This window comes from Lutjanus erythropterus, chromosome 2 (genome assembly GCF_056507025.1).
Source record: "Lutjanus erythropterus isolate fLutEry1 chromosome 2, fLutEry1.hap2, whole genome shotgun sequence".
Classification (NCBI taxonomy): Eukaryota; Metazoa; Chordata; class Actinopteri; order Lutjaniformes; family Lutjanidae; genus Lutjanus; species Lutjanus erythropterus.
In genome coordinates, this window is record NC_139318.1 from 11912256 (window position 1) to 11935317 (window position 23062).

Sequence of the window (23062 nt, forward strand, 5' to 3'; positions counted from 1 at the left end):
AGAGTACAGAGGATTGATAGAAAGCAACAAGTGTTTTGTAGAAAATTATGACATCACAGCTGTCCTTTGACCTTTTGGATATAAAATGTCATCACTTACATCATGTTATTGGATATTTGTGTGAAATTCTGTCATAATTAGTGTAAGAATGGACAACAATGTGTTATGTGGCATCACAGTGACTTTGATGACCAATTTCTAGTCAGTTCATCCTTAAGCCCAAGTTTGAAGAAATTCCCTAAAATTGTTCTTGGGATATCAGTTGTGTGTGGAACAATAGTTGAACACAAATATCTAGTGAAAAATATGAAATATGAATATGAGAGGATGGACTGTAACACCTTTTTTAAATGAGCCAGAATATTGTGGCTGTATCCAAAAAGGACAAAACACAAAATTGTTTTTATCATTTATTTCCATCTATTTTAATCAGCTGTCTGAAAATGAGAAGTCCATTGCAGATGTCAAGGTGTCTGAGAGTTTGGTGGCAAGTTTGTCTGCAGAGGGGAAAAAAATAAAGAAAAAACATACATTTTATTTGCATACTGAAGTATTGTCAGGTACAGAGAAAACACATTATCCCTAACAGAAAATAAATGAGAAATGTGTAAAATTGAAAATTAGTAAAAAAAAATGAGGCTTGTTGGTAACAAAACTAACTAAACATGATGAATTTTTTGTTGACTTTTTCTTAGATTAGATTTATACAAACCAGCTCTTTTCTGTTGCTTTTTCCTCTTCTTGCTGGCAGCCAGCAGTGCCTGGCCCTGCTGCAGAGGATCTACTTTTAAAATATCCTGAAGACCTGGAGCCTTGGACACAGCATCATTTGCAGCTAATTCGGTCTTTGACTTCTGAGATTTAATCTCCACTGTCATTGGTCCAAACTAGTTTGAGCAGGACAGAAAGATAAGTTAAATGAACCACTTTTCTCTCAAAATTTTAAGTGTACGACATATTAGAATTAAGTAACCCTTTCACTGTTTCACACCTCTGGGTCCTGATCATCCTCCATAGATTCAGCTCCATCTTTAAGTTCTGGCTCTTCCAAGGACCCGCCCACCATTCCCAGGTCAGAGGGGGGCTCACCCTGCCCACCTTGTGTCATTCCACTGGTTTCCATGCAGAATCCCATTTGGACATCAGGACAAGATGACTCTGAAACACAGCAAAAATCCACATTTGAAGCAACTACTGCTTCTTTTGGGTATTCTAATTATGCAAGCCAGATACTCCAGAACTACTTCTGCCAAAGAAAGTAGCCAAATGAAAACTGTTGACAGTGGTCTGTGGTGTATTTTTAGTCACTGTCTGTTATGTTGTCTGTCTGTTATCCAAACCAGTTTTTCATCAATGGATTGTATATCTCATCAGTTGTAACAATTCTGAGATGAGAAATCCTATACAAAGTACACTTAAATAATTATGCTGACACTAACTTGTTTGACTCTATAATTCAAATTTTAATACAAGTAAAAAAAATTCATATAGGCCAACAATATCATCATTAATTGAAACTGGCTATTGTCATTACTGTCAGGTCAAGTGGCTGGATGTTCACATGCAGATTTATGCAAGTCGTTGTCCAGGGGAACATCCTCTGTTGCGATGCCTGACAGTGTAATATCACATATTATGGCACATATTCTGTCATCCATCTACATTAGGGTTTAATCCTGGGAAACAGGATTCCTGGGGGAATCAATCATGATCATTTCCCATTTCCTGGGAAATACAATGACGGATAACTGGAAATAAAAAAAAGGTTTTATTTATTTATCTTTTTTAAACACAGAACATATTAAAGTATATTCAGAAAAATGTAGGCCAACAGTTTACTGCCATAAAACATGCAGCGGGTGTGTGTGTGTGCGTGTGTGTGCTGGTAAAACACAACACAGCCTATTAATTAACACAAAGCGCTATGACTGAAAAGGGCCTTGTGGGATTGCACCTCTATTGTAGGTAGTACAGTAACACCTTTTTGGACATCAAATTCATTCTGTTTCAGGCTGACCTCTTGCGACTGCCCCAGTATCATAGTTAATACAGTTGGCTCACTGAATTCATCTGCTGTGGGTAGCCCACACTTGCAGCCTCGGCTCCCACCAGCAGAGCAGCGTAGAATACGTAGTTTAATAGAGTGGCTTAGAAAACACCAGATGATTTGCTGTAATGAATTTTGTTAGTTTATATAATGAAGATTTGTAAAATATCACTTTCATGAGGTTGCAATTCTCAGAAGACAAATCAAAGACAATAAACTTGTCATTTCATGTTTCTGGCAGTCACAGCCGAGCAGCAGATATAAAAAAGTTCAAGCTGGATGCAAAGCTTTTAATAATTCTAATGATGATGGACATACATTGTGTTCTTTTGCTTTAATAATAATCAAAATAATACACAAGAAAGGTCAGGTTGGGAACACATATCCGCTTAATTATTCTGGCTGCACTTAGTGTTGCTTGAAATGACCAGGGCTTAGCTGAAGTTATGCCTTTAAAAAAATATATGTATTTCCTGGGACTCCCAGGAAAATGGACTTATTTTCCCGGGATAGAAAAAGTCTCATTTTCAGGAAAAATATTAATCCCTAATCTATATGAAGGAGACCACCACTCCTACCTTTGCAGTTCAAGACTGGACTTGACTAGACCACTAGTGGTAAATGAGAAAAAAATGTTTTTGCGATTTCGGAGATTTTTTTACCTGCAAGAACCTCCTGATTTCCTTTTTCCAGCTCATCCCAGTCAAAAGCTTTACCCATCTCTGTCACAATCTCAGCACTGACGTGTGTGGGAAGAGTGTGTGTCTCTGGAGGGTGCGTGAAGTAGCTGATCCTTCCGCTAAAAAACACATAACATGCTGAAATTAACACCCTACTAAGAACATTGGTTGATTATTATTTGTCAAACTTCAAATATCTACACACCCTGTCCAGTCCATTAACACACTCTTGGCTGCTTTGTCGGTGTCAGGTAGTCCTCCCTTTCTCAGTTTGCCTTGACGTCGAGCGAGCAACGACAAGAAGTCCAGAGCTGTGTGGAAGTCTGGAACGCTGTAGTGCTCCATGATCTGTACATCCAGAAAAAGCACTGTAATGGCAGTAAAACACAACTGAACAATATACAAACAGGTTGTCATGCCGACATGATGTACCTGTGCCTTGTTGCAGCGTCGAAGGATGGCTTCAACAGGTGGAAGGGGATCTATGAGCTGTTCGATTTTCACACAGTTACGAAGAATCATCGCCGCATCAGTTGTTGAAGTTGCCATGACGATGCCGGGGCAATCCAGGAGCTTAATGTGTTTGTCCAAATGCACCTCCTGAAGGCACCTGAAATCCATCAAATCAATCAGCAAGACAAGTGTGATTTCACACGAGTACAATATTTTACTTAGTATATACTTACTTAGTGACACCAGGAGTGGCTCCGACGTTACACGCTCGAGCCCGTTTCAAACTGTTGATCAAACTACTCTTTCCCACGTTAGGAAAACCTGCAAAAGAGGACAGGCAAAATAATTTCACTTTGGACAAAATGGTGTTAAACACAGAACAAACTTGGTGTGTTACTGGATGTGGTGCTTACCTACAACTCCTACAGTGATGGCCGTCTTTATGTCCAGGTTGCGGCAGTAGTTGCCGAGCAGCTTCATCAAGCAATCTGCACCAATACAGGCACTGCTACTGAGAAGCTCTGTGGTGGCCTGTGTCACTGGTACATTACTGCGTTTCTGTCCATGGAACAAGACAGGAGGAAAAGTCATTCACTGCTTATATGAAATAATGTTATTCTGAAGCTTTGATGACTTGAATCTAAATGTGCATTTTCAGATGATCGAAATATAAAAATTTTACTGCTTACCAAGTTCTTATTCTGCTGCTGGGTCGATGCTTTGAAAGCTACTGTAGGAAACTCGTTACGAAGATACCTTATCCACTTCTCCACAATCTCCTTTGACACCAAATCTGTAATCACAGGAAGACCATCTCAGTCAAGCATCAAATATTTCACACAACAAATCAAGCAGTTGTTATCTATGGCCTACAGCTAACATGCCTGAAAATGAAAAATGTATCAATATCACATTCTAACATAAAAAGTTTATTGTTATAACAAGATATTTTTCATGTTATTATAAAACATTTCATGTTATTACAACATACACTTCATTTTTTTGTAACACTAAATTTCATTGAATAGCTCTGCAACAAAGGTTTTCTATTCTATCGTGCAATGACAAGAAACTTAACTTGTTTTTTAAAAAAACTACTATTTATCTTGTTCTAACATGAAATGATTCATGTTATGTGATAATTTCTTGTTATGACATGTAACTTATATTGTTACAATGTCAAGTTACAACAATATAAATTATCACATATTATATAATGTTTTATGTTAACAATAACAATAAGTAATAACGCTATAGCAAGATCAACAGTATATTGTTACAACAAGAAAAAAATCTATTACGTTATCACATTATAACACAAAACTTGTTACACTGTAATAGTAATAGTTATCACTTTTTAAAATGAAACTTCATGTTATAAGAAGATAAATACTATATTTTCATAATCAAAAAAGTTTCTTGTTATAATGAAAATATCTTGTTACAATGGAAAGACCCTCTTTTCATATAGAATACTGATCCATTTCTATTCTGCTGGTGAGGCAGCAATACGCTGTCGTATTTTTCCAATCAAATATGTGCAAATACATATATTTCCAAAAAGATATACTTTCAAACTTAATTTAGCTAACTTACCAATTTTATTAAGCACTAAAACAATTTTCTTGTTTGTTCCACTCTGAATGACTGCCTGTTCCACCTGAGGACATCTGCAGCCAAGAGGGTCACGTGCATCCAAAACCTCCAAAATCACATCTGAAGCCTCCACTACCTTACAAAAAAAAACAAAAAACAAAACACAATGTTCATTCTCAAAGGTCCACACCACCCTGTTCTATTACATTCCTATCATAGAAGAAGGAACAGTGCGATTTAGAAAACAAACTGTATCAGCCTGTGTGTTTGCTCTGTGCATGTACACAGACAGAATGTCTTTGACTGAGATGGCACTAGGCTTAAGGCTTAAGTATTGTTCAATAGCCATTGTCTTTTGACTGCTTCTAAAAAGGGTAAAAGAAAAAGTGCCCAAATTGCAGAGTCATAATTCCATATTTATGTCCCTGAAATTGTAATATTCAGCAGGTATGAGCCAGTCTGCAGCATGTATGAAGCAGTTACGTACCTTTTTAAATTCTCTGTAATAGGCTTTTCTTGAATTCTCATTTTCAAAATTAACATGCTTCTCCAAACTCTGTATCTCCATCTCCTGTGAATACAAAAAAGAAAACAAATTACTACAATGGAAGTTTGCACAGTATGCAGTGATTCTATGCGGAGTCCCTGTCCGCTGAACAGGCTGATATTTACCCGCTGCTCAAACTCTCTCTGTCGCTGCAGGATGTCATTCTGAAAGCTTTGCAAATTCCTCCTCTTCAGCATCTCTCGGTCTCTGGACATTTTCTGCTTTTGCTGAAGCTCCTGAAGCTGATTAGGAAAAAAAATGCAATGAGAGACTGGTTAACCTCAAGAAAATATCAGCAACATAACCTCAAGCACAAGTGCAAGCAAGACTTTTTAAGTAATTACCCTTTGCCTTCTGACATCCTCTGGGTTTCTGTGGGTTTTGACATGCTGCACAGATGACTGCTCTGAAGCCTTTGAAGAATCACCCTTTCGTCCATCTGTGTTCTGTAGACAGGAACACATGCCAAATGTATTAAAAAATCATCTTTACGTTCTTTTACGTCATTATAAGGCATCATAATGCAACCCAGAAAGCTAAACATCCAATCGTTGTGAACTAAATAGAAGCTGACACATTTTACTCTGAAAACCACTTAAAATCTTACAAATGAATAAAGACATGTCGTAAAATGTAGTGCCACACATCTGTTAAAGCAAATACCTCCATGCGAACCTAAAGGTAGAGTACGTAGGATGGACGCACCAGAAAAAACACTTTTTTGTTGCGTCTCATTCCCAGGATGTCAGATACTGACGTTTTGGGTTGCTAAAGCATCCTAAGATCAGTAAAATAGTGAGAAAATAAGAAGGTATGAGTGGAGGGCAGAGCCACTCAAGAGTGCAGACCACATAATTCTGGTGGGTCATGGACGATGACAGGGAGATTACTTTTGAATGCTTTGTTTTTGGGAAAATCCTGCATATTTTGCCGTTAATAAGAATCTTTTCTCAGCTAAGTGTATTTGCACATGCACTTTAGCATGAGGTATGTCTTTGCGATACAGTATTTCTTTTACAGATCCACAATAAATTATCAGCTGATAAAGGGACATTTGTGTTATTTATTACTCAATAATAAAATTATATACCATAAATATTAGTAATTATAACATCTGATTTGACAGATTATGTGAAAATGTTTAATCTGAATTCTTCGGCAAAATGCTCTATAAAGTTTTTTTTTTTTTTTTTTGACATGCTGCACCAGAAAAACATAAATGAAAAGTTGAAGAGTAAGCTCTTTTGTTGTTGTTGTTGTTGTTGTAATAATTATCCCAGTTAGATTTAGATCTGTAAGAGCTGTGAAATGTTAAATCACCTATTTTTGCTCACTACATCTTAGACTTTCTTACCCTCAGGTGTGCATAAACTACAGGTTATATGACCCTATTCTTAAAATACAAAAAGGGTAAATCTTTCGGTATCAGCTGTTACAAGCAGGTAATTATCAATTATGTGTATCAGCTTTTTAAAAAATCCATTTCGAGCATCCCTAATATATTTGACAACATCTAGAAACAATGTACAGTTGTCCAGTTTATTTAAAGACTTGCACATTGATACTGAAGACATTAAGTTTACACCCAAGAATAGTGATGGAGGCGGCTGAGACAATATCCCTTTATGTATTGAGTAGTACTAATAACACTCTTAGCATTAATATCAATATATCTTAGTACGCAGCTGCAAAATCTAATTTCTCCATAGTGTTGTCTCCAGGGATCTGAGGCTTCCTGATACCACACTTTGATATTTTATTGAAAGTAAAAGCTGCACTGCATTTAAATGGTTAAGTTTTTACCAGTCAGCCACAGAGCAGCACACCGAATGACTTGTCGACTTGTAGCTCCAGCTGTAAGTTAGCCACAGACAACATTAGCTGTGTAGCTCTTACCTTAAGTTTTCCGAGGAAACCGAGACGTTTGGCTCGTTTTTGTTCTGTAAAATGTGAGGAACAACAGCATCCATTTTAAATCACCACCAGTTATTCGGTCACTGAAAACATTAGGTTTAAAACGATAATATACGTACTGGCTTTCGACATAATTTCACTCGAGTTCTCCCTTGACTTCACGTGTATGCAGGAGGGCGGACATGCGCGCACCATGACGTCACCGAGAACTTCCGGCTAAATGTCAAAATAAAAGTTTAGATTTTTCCAAAATATCAAAGGACGTTTTTGGTTGGTAAAGCGTACCGAACACAGCAACAATAATGATAAAACAAGGAAGTACAGGCAAAGAGTGGACAGACAGACACCACCACACACTTCTAGGGGGTTAAGTGATGAACATATGAGCTGTACATTTTTATAAGGAAAATGTTGCAGATTATGCCTTTTGTTCTGAGTCATGCATTGACATGTAAGCAGCTCTGAATAATTTTTCACAGCTGACTCTTGTTCATATGGGTGGCAGTCACTGACTGTAAACAAAGATGGCTGACCTGTCTCCACTTTCCAGATACGTGCTGCCATCTTGCACTGGTGATGTCATTTGGAGCCAGAGTCTGCGCGATGATGATCAGCATTGCGGCCGTGCTGTTGAATTGTCCACACAGCTGGCTGACAGCTGGCTGACTCATTTCTATTAACACTGAGGAGGCAGGATTTATGACCCCTACTGCAGCCAGCCACCAGAGGGTCATCAATATGCTTTAGCATCACTTTTGGGGAGCTTCCTACCTCTGTTCTTATGTCTGCCTTGTAAAGCACTTTGAAACTGTTTGTTTGATCAGTCATTTATAAACTTTATTATTATCAGCCACAAAATATGCTAGTTGACACATTAAAACTTCATTACACAACATAAGACTAATATATATCTAGCGTTAAATATTAGAGATACACAGAAAATTTATTGTATTTTATATAACAGGTGGTGTTTGTTGTCAGAATTTAGAGCCAATAAGAGCCTTGCAGCCCACTGATCACGTGACAACCAGGCGTTTGCAATCTGTGGAGAGAAACTGTGATGCCTGGTTCTAAAAACTGTAACTGCCTCGATGTTGTGAGGTTATTGTTGCCTACATGTGCATGATCTCAGAGCAAGTCGAGATCAAGTCGGATACCAATCTAACCAGCATGCATTGTGCTGCAGTTGCTGGTGATAGATTCTGTGCAGGCCTGGCTCATCTCGAACGCACCTCATGTTCTCAGCTGAACCTGAAGTACAACTCTGTGATATTGTGACAAAGTGGGTGAGAACACAACATTTGTTCCATTTTCATCAGTTCCATATGTAACCTTTCTTGTTAATTGTTTGATTTAGCCACATTTCCATCATTCATTTGTAACTTGCAAATACAAGCTATTCTGGACCAGGTGTCCTAACACATTTCTAGCGTATCTGGTCAGGCCCCCCAACAGGTATTTATCAAGTTAAAGTGACCTGGAACAAGACACATCAGCTCCACTGTGTTGTGGTGTAGCTGATCCTGACCCCTAATCTGCCCCTGGAAGAAAGCAAGGCCAAAAAAAGAATATGGTGTTGTGTAATGTTTTAAGAAGTGGTGGGAAGTAAGTAGATTTACACAAGTACTATACTGAACTACTATTCTGAGGAATTGATAAATTATTTGACAGTTTTCATCCACTATATACTTCATAAATGCACCAGATTGATTGTCGAGTTTCATTCTCAGGGCATCAAATATTGATGTTATTGTTATTGATGTTTTTGAGTTAATAAAGGGTCCTGAATGCAGCAAAATAATGAGAAAATAAAGAAAATACAGGCAAGGGTAGAGTCTTTGCAGATAAACACCACCACACATGTGATGATTGAAAGGGACTGAGTCAATATGAGTCTATACATTGTTTTTTTTTTAGGAAAATGTTACCTTTTATGTCTTCAAGACCCACTATATTTTAGTTGGAACTATTAGCTTTTTAGTCCACATACCATAATCATCTAACAACTGTGGTTTTTTGGTTGCTTTGCAGAAGAACATGCATACAGGAAATGTGCATTGTTTAAGAAATAGATCAGATGTGTTGTTTCTACATTAAAGGACCAGTGTGTAATAATTACAGGAATTTATGTACATAAATGAGATATATTATATATAAATATTTTATTTATTATTATCAATCAACGTAAACTCATAATCTATATGTTCCCGTTACTTTAGAAATAGCCATTTATAGTTACATATTGTCGGGTCGACATACGGAGATGATCATCCTGCGCCGTCTACGGCAGCGCAGAGCGGACAAACTGCACTAACAGTGAGTCTTGGGAAGCCCATGGCGACCTTACGTAGACGCCGCAGTGTAAACATGGAAGTAGACGGGGGACGATAGACATGGGTGATTGCTGGTAGACCATTTAGCGTTGTGAACTTTGACCGGCACAGTTTTGACAAATGGAGGATCATTCATACACTGTACCAGAACAAAAAGCAGCGGACAGTGAATCCCCGTCATCCAAGAAGCGGAGACGCGAAGAAAGTAAACCCAAGCATGACAGGAAACAGCAAAAACACGAATCAACATTGGCATAGCGCTTACACAATGGAAATCGCTGATGGAGGACAAACGTTTTCACAGTGCTGCCGAGGTTGCCTGTTTTCTGCTGGACAGGTAATTCATCCTACACACATAATTGTAGTTTGTTGTGGATAGCTTTCGCTCGCCATTTTGTCTGCTGACAGCCACCGTACTCTTGGTGAGAGAGGGGCGGTGTCGGGGTATATCTTCTTAGTTGCAATCTAAGGTTTGAACGCTAGATGCCACTGGAAATCACACACTTCTCCTTCAATTTGTATCGAGAATGAATAAAGCTGGGGAAATAGTGCACCCTTGTGGGGCTCCAGTGATAGCAAAAATAGTGCCATTCACACTGACCCACTGCACTCCATTAGTCAGAAAGGACTCGACCCATCTGTTAATGACACCACTTACTCCTACAGAAAAATCTACAAAAAGCACACAAGCATATCTTTGGGCTGATCAAGGTGACATTAAATATTATGCAGCATATACAAAATGCATCCTTCGTACTCCTCCCCTTCCTATGCAGATTGTACAGGGTCGAGATACCTCAGGACATGGTGTAAAACAATCCTCTCAAACCACTTCATTATAATCAATGTTAAAGGAAATGATCAATCAATAATAATTTCAAAAAGATGAGTATGATTTTTCATAATGACACTATGATTGAAGCTTTCCATTCCCGATGGATTTAATATGTCAAATGAAATTTTAAAAAATCTGAAAATTTGCATTCACATTTATGGCTCTAATAACTCTGGTAATGCGCTGACTTTTCAGTAAGTTTCTAGATCAAATCAAAAGTTTAATTTGTCCAGTTCTTTGGTTCATGACCAAACACCTGTAAAAATAGTGACATTCCCATCAGCTTCATTTTTACTTTATTTCCAGTGCTGATTAGCAAATGTTAGCATGCCTTACTTGAAATATTTTTACTTAAAGGTAGACTTGACATCAAGACACATCAAACTGTCACTTACCAACGTTTTGGGTTGTTGAAACATCCTTAGCCCAGCAAAACAATCAGAAAATAAGAGGAAATTCGAGGAGAGGGTAGACCATGCACTTCTGGATCTAAATGCTTCCACCAATGGTTTTAAGAATGGAAAATTAAGAACTTCAAAGCCTCACACTGCATATCGATTGCATGCTGGTGATGTCATTTAATCTTCATATCATGCCGTGTGATGATGTTTTATGGTTTGGTTGACATTTAACTTCTTAAATTGTTGCAAATGAGATGTAAGTTTTGTGATGAAAAAGGTTTTATGCCAAATTTTGTATTTGAAAATGATAATTTTGTAATTCTGTGTTATTATTTATCCAATGAATACTAACATGTGCTGAACTTTCTAAAGTGTACCTCTGTGTGACTGAACTCATTTTAACTAAACCTAATTAGGGTATTAGAGAGTACTTTTGAGGTAAGCAGCTCTTCAAGCAGTTTCTCCCTGTTCTTGCACTGTGAACACCTTAGATAATGCGGGTGAAGACTCCCCACAGACCAAATGACATTAGAGGGACACCTCAGGTTGTTCCTATAAACTGATTGGCTCAGTTACCCCTGGCATGTTTACTACCGCCTTTTAATCTCTCCGGAATCACTTCAAGGGAAAGCAGAGGTTTACTAAAGCTGCTATGAAGGTTTGATTTGCTGTATTTGTGTTTTTCTCAAGTCCAGTTCCCTCACATGAAACCACCTCACCTCCTCCTAGCAGAACTCGGATTTGGTCCACACTACTGATGGGAATTTCTGTGATCACCATGACCCGAAAATCTGTTTTTTCACACTTGGTGTTTTAACAACAGGTCTGTATGCGTAGGAACAGTTTATTTCCTTCCATCTCACACGTCAGTATTGAAATTCCTTTATCACCTGCTTAAAGACGTTCCAGAAACACTGCAGTCCTCTCTGGTGACTGGGTGTTTTCTCCTTCAACACTCTGGTGGCATCATAAGCGTTTCATTGAATGTATATTTAGTATTTTAATTGTTTTCCAGGAGAGGACAAACTGAATGATACCGGGAAAAATACCCCAAAATACCAACAAAACAACATTGTTGTCATTTTTGGAGCAGATACTGGCATATAGATGACATATAGTTCAACACATGTATGATAAAAATCTTAAATATCCATTTTGATTTTATTGGAACTTAAAGTTTGCCTCCAGACACATTAGAGAGTATACTCTGCCATGATTATTTTTCATTTATTTTTAACATCGTTCCCCCACATTTAAGTTGAAGCACGTCTCCCCTAAATGACAAATTCTGTGTCTGGCCTTGTGTTCACCCACCATCGCTGCTTGTGCTTGGCTGGTGAAAGGGCAGTGTGCATCAAGATGGCTGGCATTAGTGTTCGAGGAAACATCACAGAGATTAATTCAAATAATCAACAATAAAACTGCATCAACCCTTTGGCCACCATGTTGCCCTCTGTTGCTAATGTTATTGCTAGTATAAACTTGGCTTCCACACATCTGGCTACAAGATGAACAACAGTCTAATATTCACTCTACTTCTGACAAACCATCTGTCTGTAGAACCAAGACGTGAGTCTTTCTTGACTGGCTAGTCGCTAATTTTTCTGTCTGTCATTATGTGTTGAGCAATTGGCATATAGACATTTGGTTTATTGGATCTTTTTTTCTTAAAACTGCTGCAGCTGTTGGAAAGATGACTGATAAAAGCCCTGAGACTGAATCTTACTGTAAATTTGCGTATCGTCGCCTATTTGGCAGAAAGCTTCCTGCTTAAATTGTTTTTAATTTCCTGATAAATGGCTAAAAGTAACAGAAACATGTTTTCAGTTGATTATACTTGAATACTACTAATACTAGTGAAAACATTATGAATATAATATTCCTTTTCTGTCATACCCTGCCAATAGATTCCTGTAAATATACACACTGGATCTTTAAGATATTAACATGGTGGACCTCCTCCTGCAGTTGGCAGGAAGTCACGTGACCTTTGGATTGGATTTAGTTAAGTTCATAAACTGTGTGATTCACATATCTTGTAGCCTGATCTGATTGTTGACATTTCACCATTCATTGTAATAACTAGTGGTGTGTTATAGATTTTGAGGAACTCTTTTCCATGATCGTGTCTGGAAGGGAATGTAGACTTATAATAGACTTGCAAAATCAGTCACAGGTCTGGGGTTCCCTTCAAGACTGGATCATCAGTCTCTCTCTCTCTCTCTCTCTCTTGTTTCATTTCCCTTCATGAATAAAAATGACAGTGAATTATGGTGATGTGCCTTAATGATGGGAGTGGGTATTCTGCATTATTGACTAATTGCTGTGTGTTCCTTGCTGATGTTCTGAAGTACAACCAACCACATTTTCAATTACAGTCATATTTGGAAGGTTTAAATTGCTGGGGTCAGTTTGACCCCAAACATAAAAGATGTCTGCTTATTTTAACATAATCAATGGGTTCATTTAGATTAAAATTAAAACATTAAACATTAAAACATTGTGTAAACCTTTACAGTCAATTGACTTTTAAAATATATAATGAATAAACTTTGTGTATACTTTTTAAAAAATTGCTAATGTGGCCTTCAAGTGGAACAAAAATGACAAGAAAAAAAAAACTTCAGCTGCTGAGTTTCCTGTCAACTGTGGAGGTCAGATGTCTGCAGCCAGGTAATCATGCATTAAAGACATGTCTCATGCCAAACAGTAACATCAGTGAAATAAGACTCACCAAAGGAAAACTTTCCATATGCTTGCTTATTTTATTTTATGTACATCTGAAAAAGACCAGTGATATAATCACATATTTGCATGATGTTTATTTTTTTTGTTTTTTTCCACTTGCCAGAAGCTATATTTACTAAAAAAAAATAAAATAAAATAATAGTTATAATAATAAATATTTGCTGTACAGTTTTATTTTTCCAAAAGGGAGCACGTGGAGGTCTATGCAGGAGCCACAGAGGAGACCTCTGTCTTTGATGTGGACACTTCAGAGCCTTCATCCACTTCTTTGCCAAAGAGCTTCATGATGCATACACGGAACTGAAAGGGAGACAAAAAAAAGTATTTTTAAAATGTAAGCCAAACACATTGGATTCAGGAATTTGAAAATGTAAATGTGCTGTGCCCACTTGTCGGTTCATGAAGACATAGATAATCGGGTTGTAGATGGTGGCACTCTTGGCAAAGTATGCAGGCATGGCAGCAGCCAGAGGATGGAAAGCATATCCAGGGTTGGCCGCAGCAAAGCAGGCAAAGAAGGTGTAAGGTCCCCAACAGAAACAATATGCAAAGATCATGACAACAACCATCCTGGATACTTCTCTCTCAGCTTTCTGGGTAGACTCTGATTCTTTCTGCTGCAAGGCAACCTGTGATTGACGAATCAACAATGCATGAGACTCTGTCAGGTTGTGGTCCACTTTATATCAAGTTTAAAACTGTGGGTAAGATAACTTACAGCACGGACAGCCATCCAGACCGCAAGGTAGCACAAGATGATGATAGCCAGAGGAATAAAGCAACATGTGATCATGAGAACAATCATGTAGGACTGGACTCCAGGGTCCTCACTTCCACTGAATACATCAGGTCCACAGGAGGTCTTCAGTCCATGAGGCCAGTACCTGACGCAAGAGGATCTTTAGTTTATGTTTCCACAGACAAATTCAAAACTCAGTTTTTTTAAAAGATAAACACCAGATTACCTGCTCCATCCAAACATGGGGGGAGCACACCAAACCGCTGCCCAGACCCAGGAGAACACTATTCCAGCTGTGGCCCATTTGGCATCAAACTTGACATTTCCAAAAGGTTTACACACAACTACCCATCTCTCCCAGGAGATGATAGTCAGGGACCAGAGAGCAGTGATACCTGAGAAAGGAAGCAGCAGATTCAGTATTCAGCTCACAACCTGATAACATATGCAGCGCCAAGAATTCACTTCTCCCTCAAAGAGACAAAACTGTGACCACTTACCACAAACTGACACAACATAGCCCTCAAAGACGCACATTGGGTGTCCCAGGACAAAGTAACCAAAAAACTGGTTGCATACACTGATGGTGCTGGCAAAAACTGTCTCTCCCAGATCAGCAATCGCAAGATTGACCAAGATCCAGTTCAGAGGGTGACGGAGTTTCTTGAATTTAGCTGTGGCCACCAAGACGAGACCGTTGGTGAAGACTGATAAGACGACCACAATGAACATCCAAACTGTTGCAACGTTGTAAACCCATCGTGGGGCAATGTGGTAATTGGGACCCTCAAAAGGATCTGGGGAAAACAAAACAAAACAATATCATGCTCTCACAAGTTATGATATCATGTGGTCTCACAAGTCCACATTTAAAGTGTGATTGCACTGTCAGGAGCCAACCAACCATGGGCAGGTGCCATCAGACTCTCTGTGTCTGTGGAGAAACACTGGAAACACAGAGACCACTGGAGCATTTACAGTAATAAGGACATTTGTGGTCCTTTTAAAAAAAAAAAAAAAAAAATCTGTCTTGTATCTGTGTTAACAGCTCAAAATCATGCTTATGTGTGTAGTACCTCACTGTTAAATACAGGTTTGAATACTATATTTGAAATGCCTCTGATGCTGCCTAAAATAATGAATGAGGTATCATCTATGCACTGATCTCATATCATGAAATATATGAGCCCTGACACAGGTCCCTGCACTTCCCAGCAGCACTCTGTTTGCCAAAAAAATAATTATCATTTACATAAGTTTTTAACACACTGGTTTCACATACATACTCAGTACTGACCAATACACAAAAATCAGGTATTGGAGTCTGTATTGATTAAGAAGACAATGGCATCAGACTATCTGTAGTTATTATGTATATTGTATATATTGTCTACTGTTTTTTAAGCAGCGCTGAACAATATTACACATATTCCTTATCAGTTTTTTTTTTTGACTCAATAACATAATAACTGCACATGTAAAAACACAATAACACCACATATATTCACATTAGCCAAGATCATATTTCTTATTTAAAGGCTTAGAAGCTCTCAGCAGCAGTCATCTGTCTTTCTGAGATAAAGTGTTGGGTCTTTTTCAGGTGAAGACACAGCAAAAATCTTTAATTCATATATTTCTATAGAATATTGTACTGCTTTCTCATCAATAAAATTACATACATGTCTGACACGTACAATAACATCACCATCTAACAAACTAAGCTCTACTTATGTTTTGTTTCAGCCACTGTAAAAAAATGTATTAAATTCAATAATGATAAATAATAAAATAAAATAAAGTGAAATAAATAAAATGATAGTACAGTACCTTTAGTATGATTGCTGTTTGTGTAAACAAAGGCAGATCCCCTAGTTGTTTCTTCACGGTACCGCCTGGCAGCAAAAGCCTGTTTTCCCCACTCCTCTGTCATTGTGATCTTGTGAGGAGGTCCCCGGCAGTGGCCTCTTTCGTCACTTGTAGCCTCCTTGGGTGACTGGTGCAACACATCTTAAGCTTTTATACTCAGGCCCCAGTGACTTCAGATAGGATTAGGTCACAATCAAATTACAGCCATTGGTTTCTGCTTGGCAGTGATACTCGCAGCAAAGCAAGCATAAGCAAACTGACTTTGAACTGTAATTAAAACTATCAGCTTATGAGGTTAAGACACAAAACGCCTGAATAATCTTGTCTGAAAGCGGATTTCCACTCATTCCTTTAAAATGGCGATTAGCTGAAAGATCTCTGACCAACACGTACATGTAAATTTACCAATCTTAAATCATCATTTGTCTTCATTGAGGCCTGCAGTAGCAATAAAGCAAATAACCTATACTTGAAGGCACATGTTTATTTTCTTATATATTTGCATGCAGAGGAACATTTGGATAGTTAAAATCAAGAATGCATGCATGACATAATATTAATATAAGTTCATTTGGGAAATGAAAACTGACACAGCAGAAATATGTTGACTTGTATGACTTGACTGTGCATATCACCTTAATTTTATATTGTGTATGATGTTGGAGTGTGGATAAGTATATGTGTGGAGTCATGGTGGGCAGGAGAGGATAGTCAAGAAGTTTAATTCAACAGGTAGTGCTCTGCAGAAGAACTTTATTAGCAACAGCTGCAGTTGTTGACGTGATGGACACAAGACACCTTTTAATCTCTCCGGATAGAAGAGGTCAGTTCAGAACACAGGATTTTTTAACACTCCATTGATCCTACAGCATGCGTCAATGTCCTCATGCCAATTAAGAGCAAAGTGGGTGAGTCAGCACCTGGATTTATGGATTCATGCGGAAGGACTCAAAAGAAAAGCAGTTTCAGAAGGATGGTGCCTGCACCGGAATATGTGGCAGGTTCTTAATCTTGTGTCAGTGAGTAAGTTAGTGGCTTCAACATGGCAGGCAGGATTTGAACAAAATAAGCAATAATTTGAAATCAATGCAATGTTGTGTTACTTTTGTAAAAAGACAAAAGAATCTCAAAAGATTTTTTGCAGTGTGTGTCTCAAATGCAGATCAGCTGGACTAAGCCAGCCCTGGTGACGGATTTGTGGACCTGTGAGGGTTGCCATGTGAAGAGGAGCCCAAGAGTCCTGTCAGAACGTCATCGCTGTTTAATTGCTGTCATTTACTCACGTTAAAGCACAGGCTTGATTTGGTTAAAGCAAAAACCTAATCATCAAAGTTTTAATATCAAGTTGGAAGCTTTTCTCCTAACATTAAGGCCATTTGACCACTACATGCTGCTTGTCAGTATATTTACATTTTAGTTGTGGATTTCAGATGCATGCTGTGCACAGATTTTTTGCAATGTGATCCTGAGTGACAGGTGTGTCAGTGCAAAGCTCTTTCTCAGTATTCGCAACAGGATAGTGTGTCTTTAGGGGATAAGAGCAGCCAGTCTTCTGGACGCTGCCATAGTTTCCAGCACGTGTTGCATTACACTTTAATTAAAAAGGTCATTTAAATTGTGCATTGCAAATTATGCAAGATAAAAATGTATTTCCGTTTATTTGAAGTAAGTGCCAACCAGCTGACATTCATCTGCTAGTAATATAATGATAGCTCTTGAAATCCGCTCTCTGAAAGTCCTCAGTATTCAAAAGAACTGCAATTTATGTAACACGCAATCCTGCTATCAAACCCATGTTATGCAGAAATTGACCACGTGTGTGACTGTAGTCAAGCTCTCATTTCTTAATTTTTTACGAAGCTACTACCGCCACTTTTTTTTGTGTGTAAACAAAAGGACAACAACAACAACAATTTAGACTGTCTGAATGTGTGCACTCTTATCTTTTCATGTGCAGTTCATCACATAGAGACTGCAAAGATGTAGGACCAAGTCATTGTTTTGCAAATCTCAACTAAGAGCTCAAGTCCCGAGTCCTAAATTTTGAGTTTCAAGACCTAAAAAAGTCATACTAAAACACAGCCTCATTGATTTAAAAAGTTACTTAGCTGTTAAGCTAACGTTAGCTAAGCACTATCTTGCTAACTATGTTCACATTTGCCTCAACTTAGTGTTCTTTGTGTAACTACAAATGTTGATCAAAACTGGAGGTTGCTGGGTCTCTGTCTGTTATTTTCAACCCATAATTTTTGCATACTGCAATTCTTTGCAGTGTTTATACATGAACAAAAGTATCTTTGGTATCATTTTTACAACTAGAGCTCAGCAACATCTTATTTTCTGTAAAAAGTTTTCTGCAACATGACTGGATGATGTCAGATTGGTTGTAAAAATTAAAATTAAAAGCATTAAAATTAAGCATCAACCTGCTGGGTATGAATAGCATTAACTTAATGAAGAGAGACAAACTGATTCGGGGCATACTTTTTAAATAACACACTCTTTAATTTAGTTGCTGGCTGCAGGATATCAAGAATTTTTTAAGTCAAAAGGCTCAAGTCCAGGTGAGGTCAGAAAGACAAGACCATAAAGCCATAAGATTCACACATTTTATTTTAGTAACTATGTGCTGTCTGTGATGTTAAATAACGGGTCAATGTAACTATGTCTGAAAATTATAAATTGGTTTTGAATTGATTTGATGCTTTGACAATGTTGATGACCTCTAATGAGATCTAAAGATCTCTAATCCGTTGATCACTGTATTTCAGTAGCATGATTAGGTCTAAATCCACATGGATCCGGATGAAGTCAGTGGTGCCAGATGGGTCAGTTTAACTGTTAAGATACCTACACCTTCTGAAAGACTATTAAACATTTCTTATAACTCATAAACAGACACCAACTAATTCGGAGAATGTTTTAATTCAGTAACAATTTTAGCTCACTGTAAAGTGGACATAAATTTGAAACCGGGAGTGGGAAGAATTACACAGGTCGGACTAGAAAGGAAATTTTAAAGGAGAACAAACTGGCTTTAGTGTAGTTATTGAAGAAGCCAGAATTTCAATTTACCACCTTTCCTTCATCTCTGATAACATCATGGTCATTTTATGATTTAGAGCTGTAAATATACTGCATATCTTTAATCCTTCCGGATAGAAGAGTTCACTTCAGAACACAGGATTTTCCAACTCTCCATTGATCCTACAACATACGTCATAGTTCTTATGTCAATGGCAATGTGGAGTTGGTAACACACCCTGACTTCTGCCATATGGGTCAGAAGCTGCATTGTTCCAATTTTTTCAAACTGTTTAGAGCGTCTGATAGTTCAGTAGCTCCAAACAAAATAATACACTTTGCCAGACTTCAGGATATTTACCCAAACATTTATTTTCCAATTTATTTATGAATTAACATTTTTTTCTTCAGATATGCCATATCCATTTCAAATACTCATCTTTGGACTGCGTCAAACTTTTATTGGCACTTAGAAATGGAGCATAAAGACACAAGCTGGCTAAGTTATGTTTTTGTTTGTGATAAACAATGACAACACAGACCACATAAAGCCATGTAGCTAATGTATATAAAGGTTGTTTAATCATTATGTAATGTCTGGCTAATGTCAGTTCCAACATAAACGCTACATGCCATAGTACATACAGATGTGAGAGCACTTGGTCTTGACTTGGTTTCGGTCCACAGTCTTGGTCTTGTCTCAGGCTCAATACCTTCTTGGTTGTGACTTCTCAATATCCAGAAAAAAGGCAAGTATTCAATTTTAAAAAAGTCAACTCCTCATAAGTCCGACACAAGTGTCTAGTCATCAGTACTAAGTCAAAGTCAAGTCTTTTATCAGTGTTATTAAAGCAAGTCATGTCCTAAGATTTGACTGACTTGAGTGAAGTTATATGACTCCAGTCCCCCACCCCCGTATAACATTTTATCAAATAGACACTACATGAATTTATCTTGCTTAATGGTGTGTTTTAGTAGAACTGGGAAGTGGGAATGTCCCATGTTCCCAGTTGGAAATTTCAACTGGAGTGTCCCACTAATTCCGATTTCTGACTCAGAGGAACCTCATTAACCCCAAAACCAAAGACGGCTGCTCTGTGCATCAACAGTGAAAGTTGTTTACTAGCACCTCTGTCTGTTGTGTCTTATTAAATCAGCCCTCACACAGTACTGTATACTAAAGTATCTGTCACTGCGCTGCATTAATGTAAATCATAATGAACTGTTCAGAGCTGTCTCTTCCTCTTCATCAATATTCAGTTTGCTGTGATCTAAAACATCCTCACTGATACAAACTGAGTGAAAGTGATGTGAATTATCTTGCTGCCTTAATACAAAAACATGAATATCACACGCTGCTTAGTCATTATACAGACTGATCTGAAAGAAGGTGAAGATTTTTCCCCTCAGAGGACGATAATTTCTTAACAAAGTGGACCATTATTAACAATAATAATGGTGAAGAAATAAATAGATACATATGAATAGCAACTTTTCATAAAGAAATGCTGATTCTATGATATGGTGAATTTTAATTTAAAATCTGAAGCCTGCCATATGGGATGAAATCTGCTCCACTCCACTCACATGCTCAGGTCTCCACAACCCAAAACAGATTATACGGACAACTGAGGTTCTTCCACAAAACAGATTAACACAGAATAATTACTCCTGGCATTCTTACTCCGTAACACTTTAATCTCTGCGGACTGACAGTTCACTTCTGGAGAAAGCGGAGGTTACCAAAAGTTGCTGTAGTGGCCTATTTAATCCGTTGATTCTGTGTTTTTCTTGAGTCCACTTCTTGCACAGGTTGCCGGCTTGCAGATATTATAAGAGCTCCATGTCAGACCAGGACTGCACATCAAGAAGAGGATGGCTTCTCAAACTTAAGAAATCTGTAAACTTTTCTCTTATTTTCCTTTATTTGCAAATGTTAGTTGGCTAGTTAATCCTGTCAGGTTTTCTCTAGTTTCTTCAGCTGCTTCATTATTTTGTAATTTTGCTTCACAGTTTTGACAAATGTAAAGTTAACTAATGTCTTAAGGTAGAGTATGTTGCTTTCAGTATCTCACGAGGTGTAATTAATGCTAGTTAATGTTTTTTACCCCTCTTGACATCTCCCATGTGATGCCGTGACGAGGGTAGGTCTGGAATTCCGCTAGTTCTGAACTATTCATGTTTGGCAAAAGTTCACTACTAGCAGAACTCAGATTTGCTCCCGATTACCGACGGGAATCTCCAGGGGACTGGTGGCTTATACTTACACAATAACAGATGGAGTACATGTGTAGTGACACTGAGTATCTGTAAATGATTACACTAGTGTGAAGTGAACAGAGCCCACCTTTGCCACTTATATGGTCTCTTGTTCACTTCACATCAGGTAATAATGCTACTCTTAGTTTTGTGTACATGTGTTGTTGATGTAGCATTTGGTTACGATGTGGAACACATTTTTCTGTGACACATTTTAAATAACTTTTTTTTTTCCCACACAGAAATAGTGAAAAATCTGTTTATTCAGACTGAGATCATGCATTTTTTTTTTATTGTAGAGACAATTAACATAAACATTTGAACTTTTCCACCACAGGGACTTATGTGAGTGCTTACATCGAGGTTAATAGCTAATCTTATTAAGTTAACCCTCTTTAGCTTATTGTGTTAAAGAATCCAAAAATGAAAATTATTATTGTTGTTGTAAGCGTTTGTCTGTGTGTGTGTGTATACAACTGTAGGCTATTTTCAGGGACACACTTAAGACCAATTAATTGAGGACGGCTGGTGCCAATAGGCAATGGAAGTTGGCGAGGTAAGTGGTTAAGATTAGGGTAAGGGCTCATGGGTAGGGTATAAGCTCTGCAACCTCTTTTGGCCAAAAAGGGGGGGTGGGGAGTCGAAACTATAACATTCTCTATTTTCCTGACACTATTTTAAATTTGATATTCATAACTACCCCCAGGGAAAGACTAGCCACAGGCTAAATTGAGAGCCATGAGCTGCAGAATCAGGCCATGACACACACTCCTGAAATATTAAAACATTTTATTTTCTATGCAGTGTAAATGCTATACTTTTTACAATTGGAGGATGTAGCAATCACTATAGACCTACAAAAATTCTAAATGAAAATGAAAATGTGAATAAAATTAGGAAAATTTTAAGAATTTTAGGTTGAAGAGTTGGTTTATGGTCAGAGTAAGTTTAGATTTAGGTTAAGGTTAGGTTTGGGTTAGGGTTAGCCAAGTAGTGGTTATGGTTGGAAATGGGTATGATGGGTATAATGTAATGTCCTCTGAAGTGAAGGAAATTTCTCTCTCTCTCTCTCTCTCTCTCTCTGTGTGTGTGTGTGTGTGTGTGTGTGTGTGTGTGTGTGTCTGTTTTCACCTTTGTCTGTCAAGTTATCACTTCAACTCTGCAGCATTTAAAAGTCTCTGCTTGGTTAGTAAACTAGTGAACTACAGACCTGCAACAATGTGTGCAATCTGTCTGGAGTCTGGTTGTGTGTTTCCATAAAACAAGATGCCCTAGAATCAAAAATAATAACTATATCTATTTACTCTGTTTACCCACATTTTAGGGTTACAGTACAGCACACACGGAAGATGAAGCTCCTTCATTTTGAAGTATGGCACCACTGTAGGCTGGATGATGGACTTGTCTACATCTTTAACATCACTGTGTATTTTATGTATATTTGAATTTAATGATGATGATTTGTTAACGATCTCATTATCACTAATCTTCATAAAACCTGGTACAAACCATCTTGTCAAATTTCTTGCCGTTGGTATCAAGTGGAAAGTTTTTTGTGTGTATAATGTCCTGTTCTTCGATACTTTTTTGAATATTGTTTTCTTCATGTGCTTGGGTGCT

General features: G+C 37.8%; 2 protein-coding genes across 2 annotated transcripts; both read right to left on the reverse strand.

Annotated features, from left to right (window-relative positions):
- Window positions 1-397: 397 nt before the first annotated feature.
- gnl3l (G protein nucleolar 3 like) lies at window positions 398-7400 on the reverse strand. The gene is made up of 15 exons (XM_084728166.1): window positions 7357-7400; window positions 7220-7263; window positions 5668-5769; window positions 5449-5565; window positions 5264-5347; window positions 4777-4912; window positions 3870-3973; window positions 3594-3738; window positions 3414-3501; window positions 3160-3337; window positions 2933-3075; window positions 2710-2846; window positions 992-1158; window positions 713-887; window positions 398-497 (listed from the first exon to the last, which is right to left on the reverse strand). Exons 1-15 carry the CDS (start codon window positions 7367-7369, stop codon window positions 430-432), a joined length of 1701 nt encoding a protein of 566 aa, XP_084584292.1. The 5' UTR covers window positions 7370-7400; the 3' UTR covers window positions 398-429.
- A 6195-nt stretch (window positions 7401-13595) lies between these two features.
- On the reverse strand, window positions 13596-16223 carry LOC146331201 (red-sensitive opsin). Its single transcript, XM_084728230.1, has 6 exons — window positions 16121-16223; window positions 14794-15090; window positions 14520-14688; window positions 14273-14438; window positions 13944-14183; window positions 13596-13854 (listed from the first exon to the last, which is right to left on the reverse strand). The coding sequence occupies exons 1-6, from the start codon at window positions 16221-16223 to the stop codon at window positions 13756-13758; spliced, it is 1074 nt and encodes a 357-aa protein (XP_084584356.1). The 3' UTR covers window positions 13596-13755.
- Between the last annotated feature and the right edge of the window lie 6839 nt (window positions 16224-23062).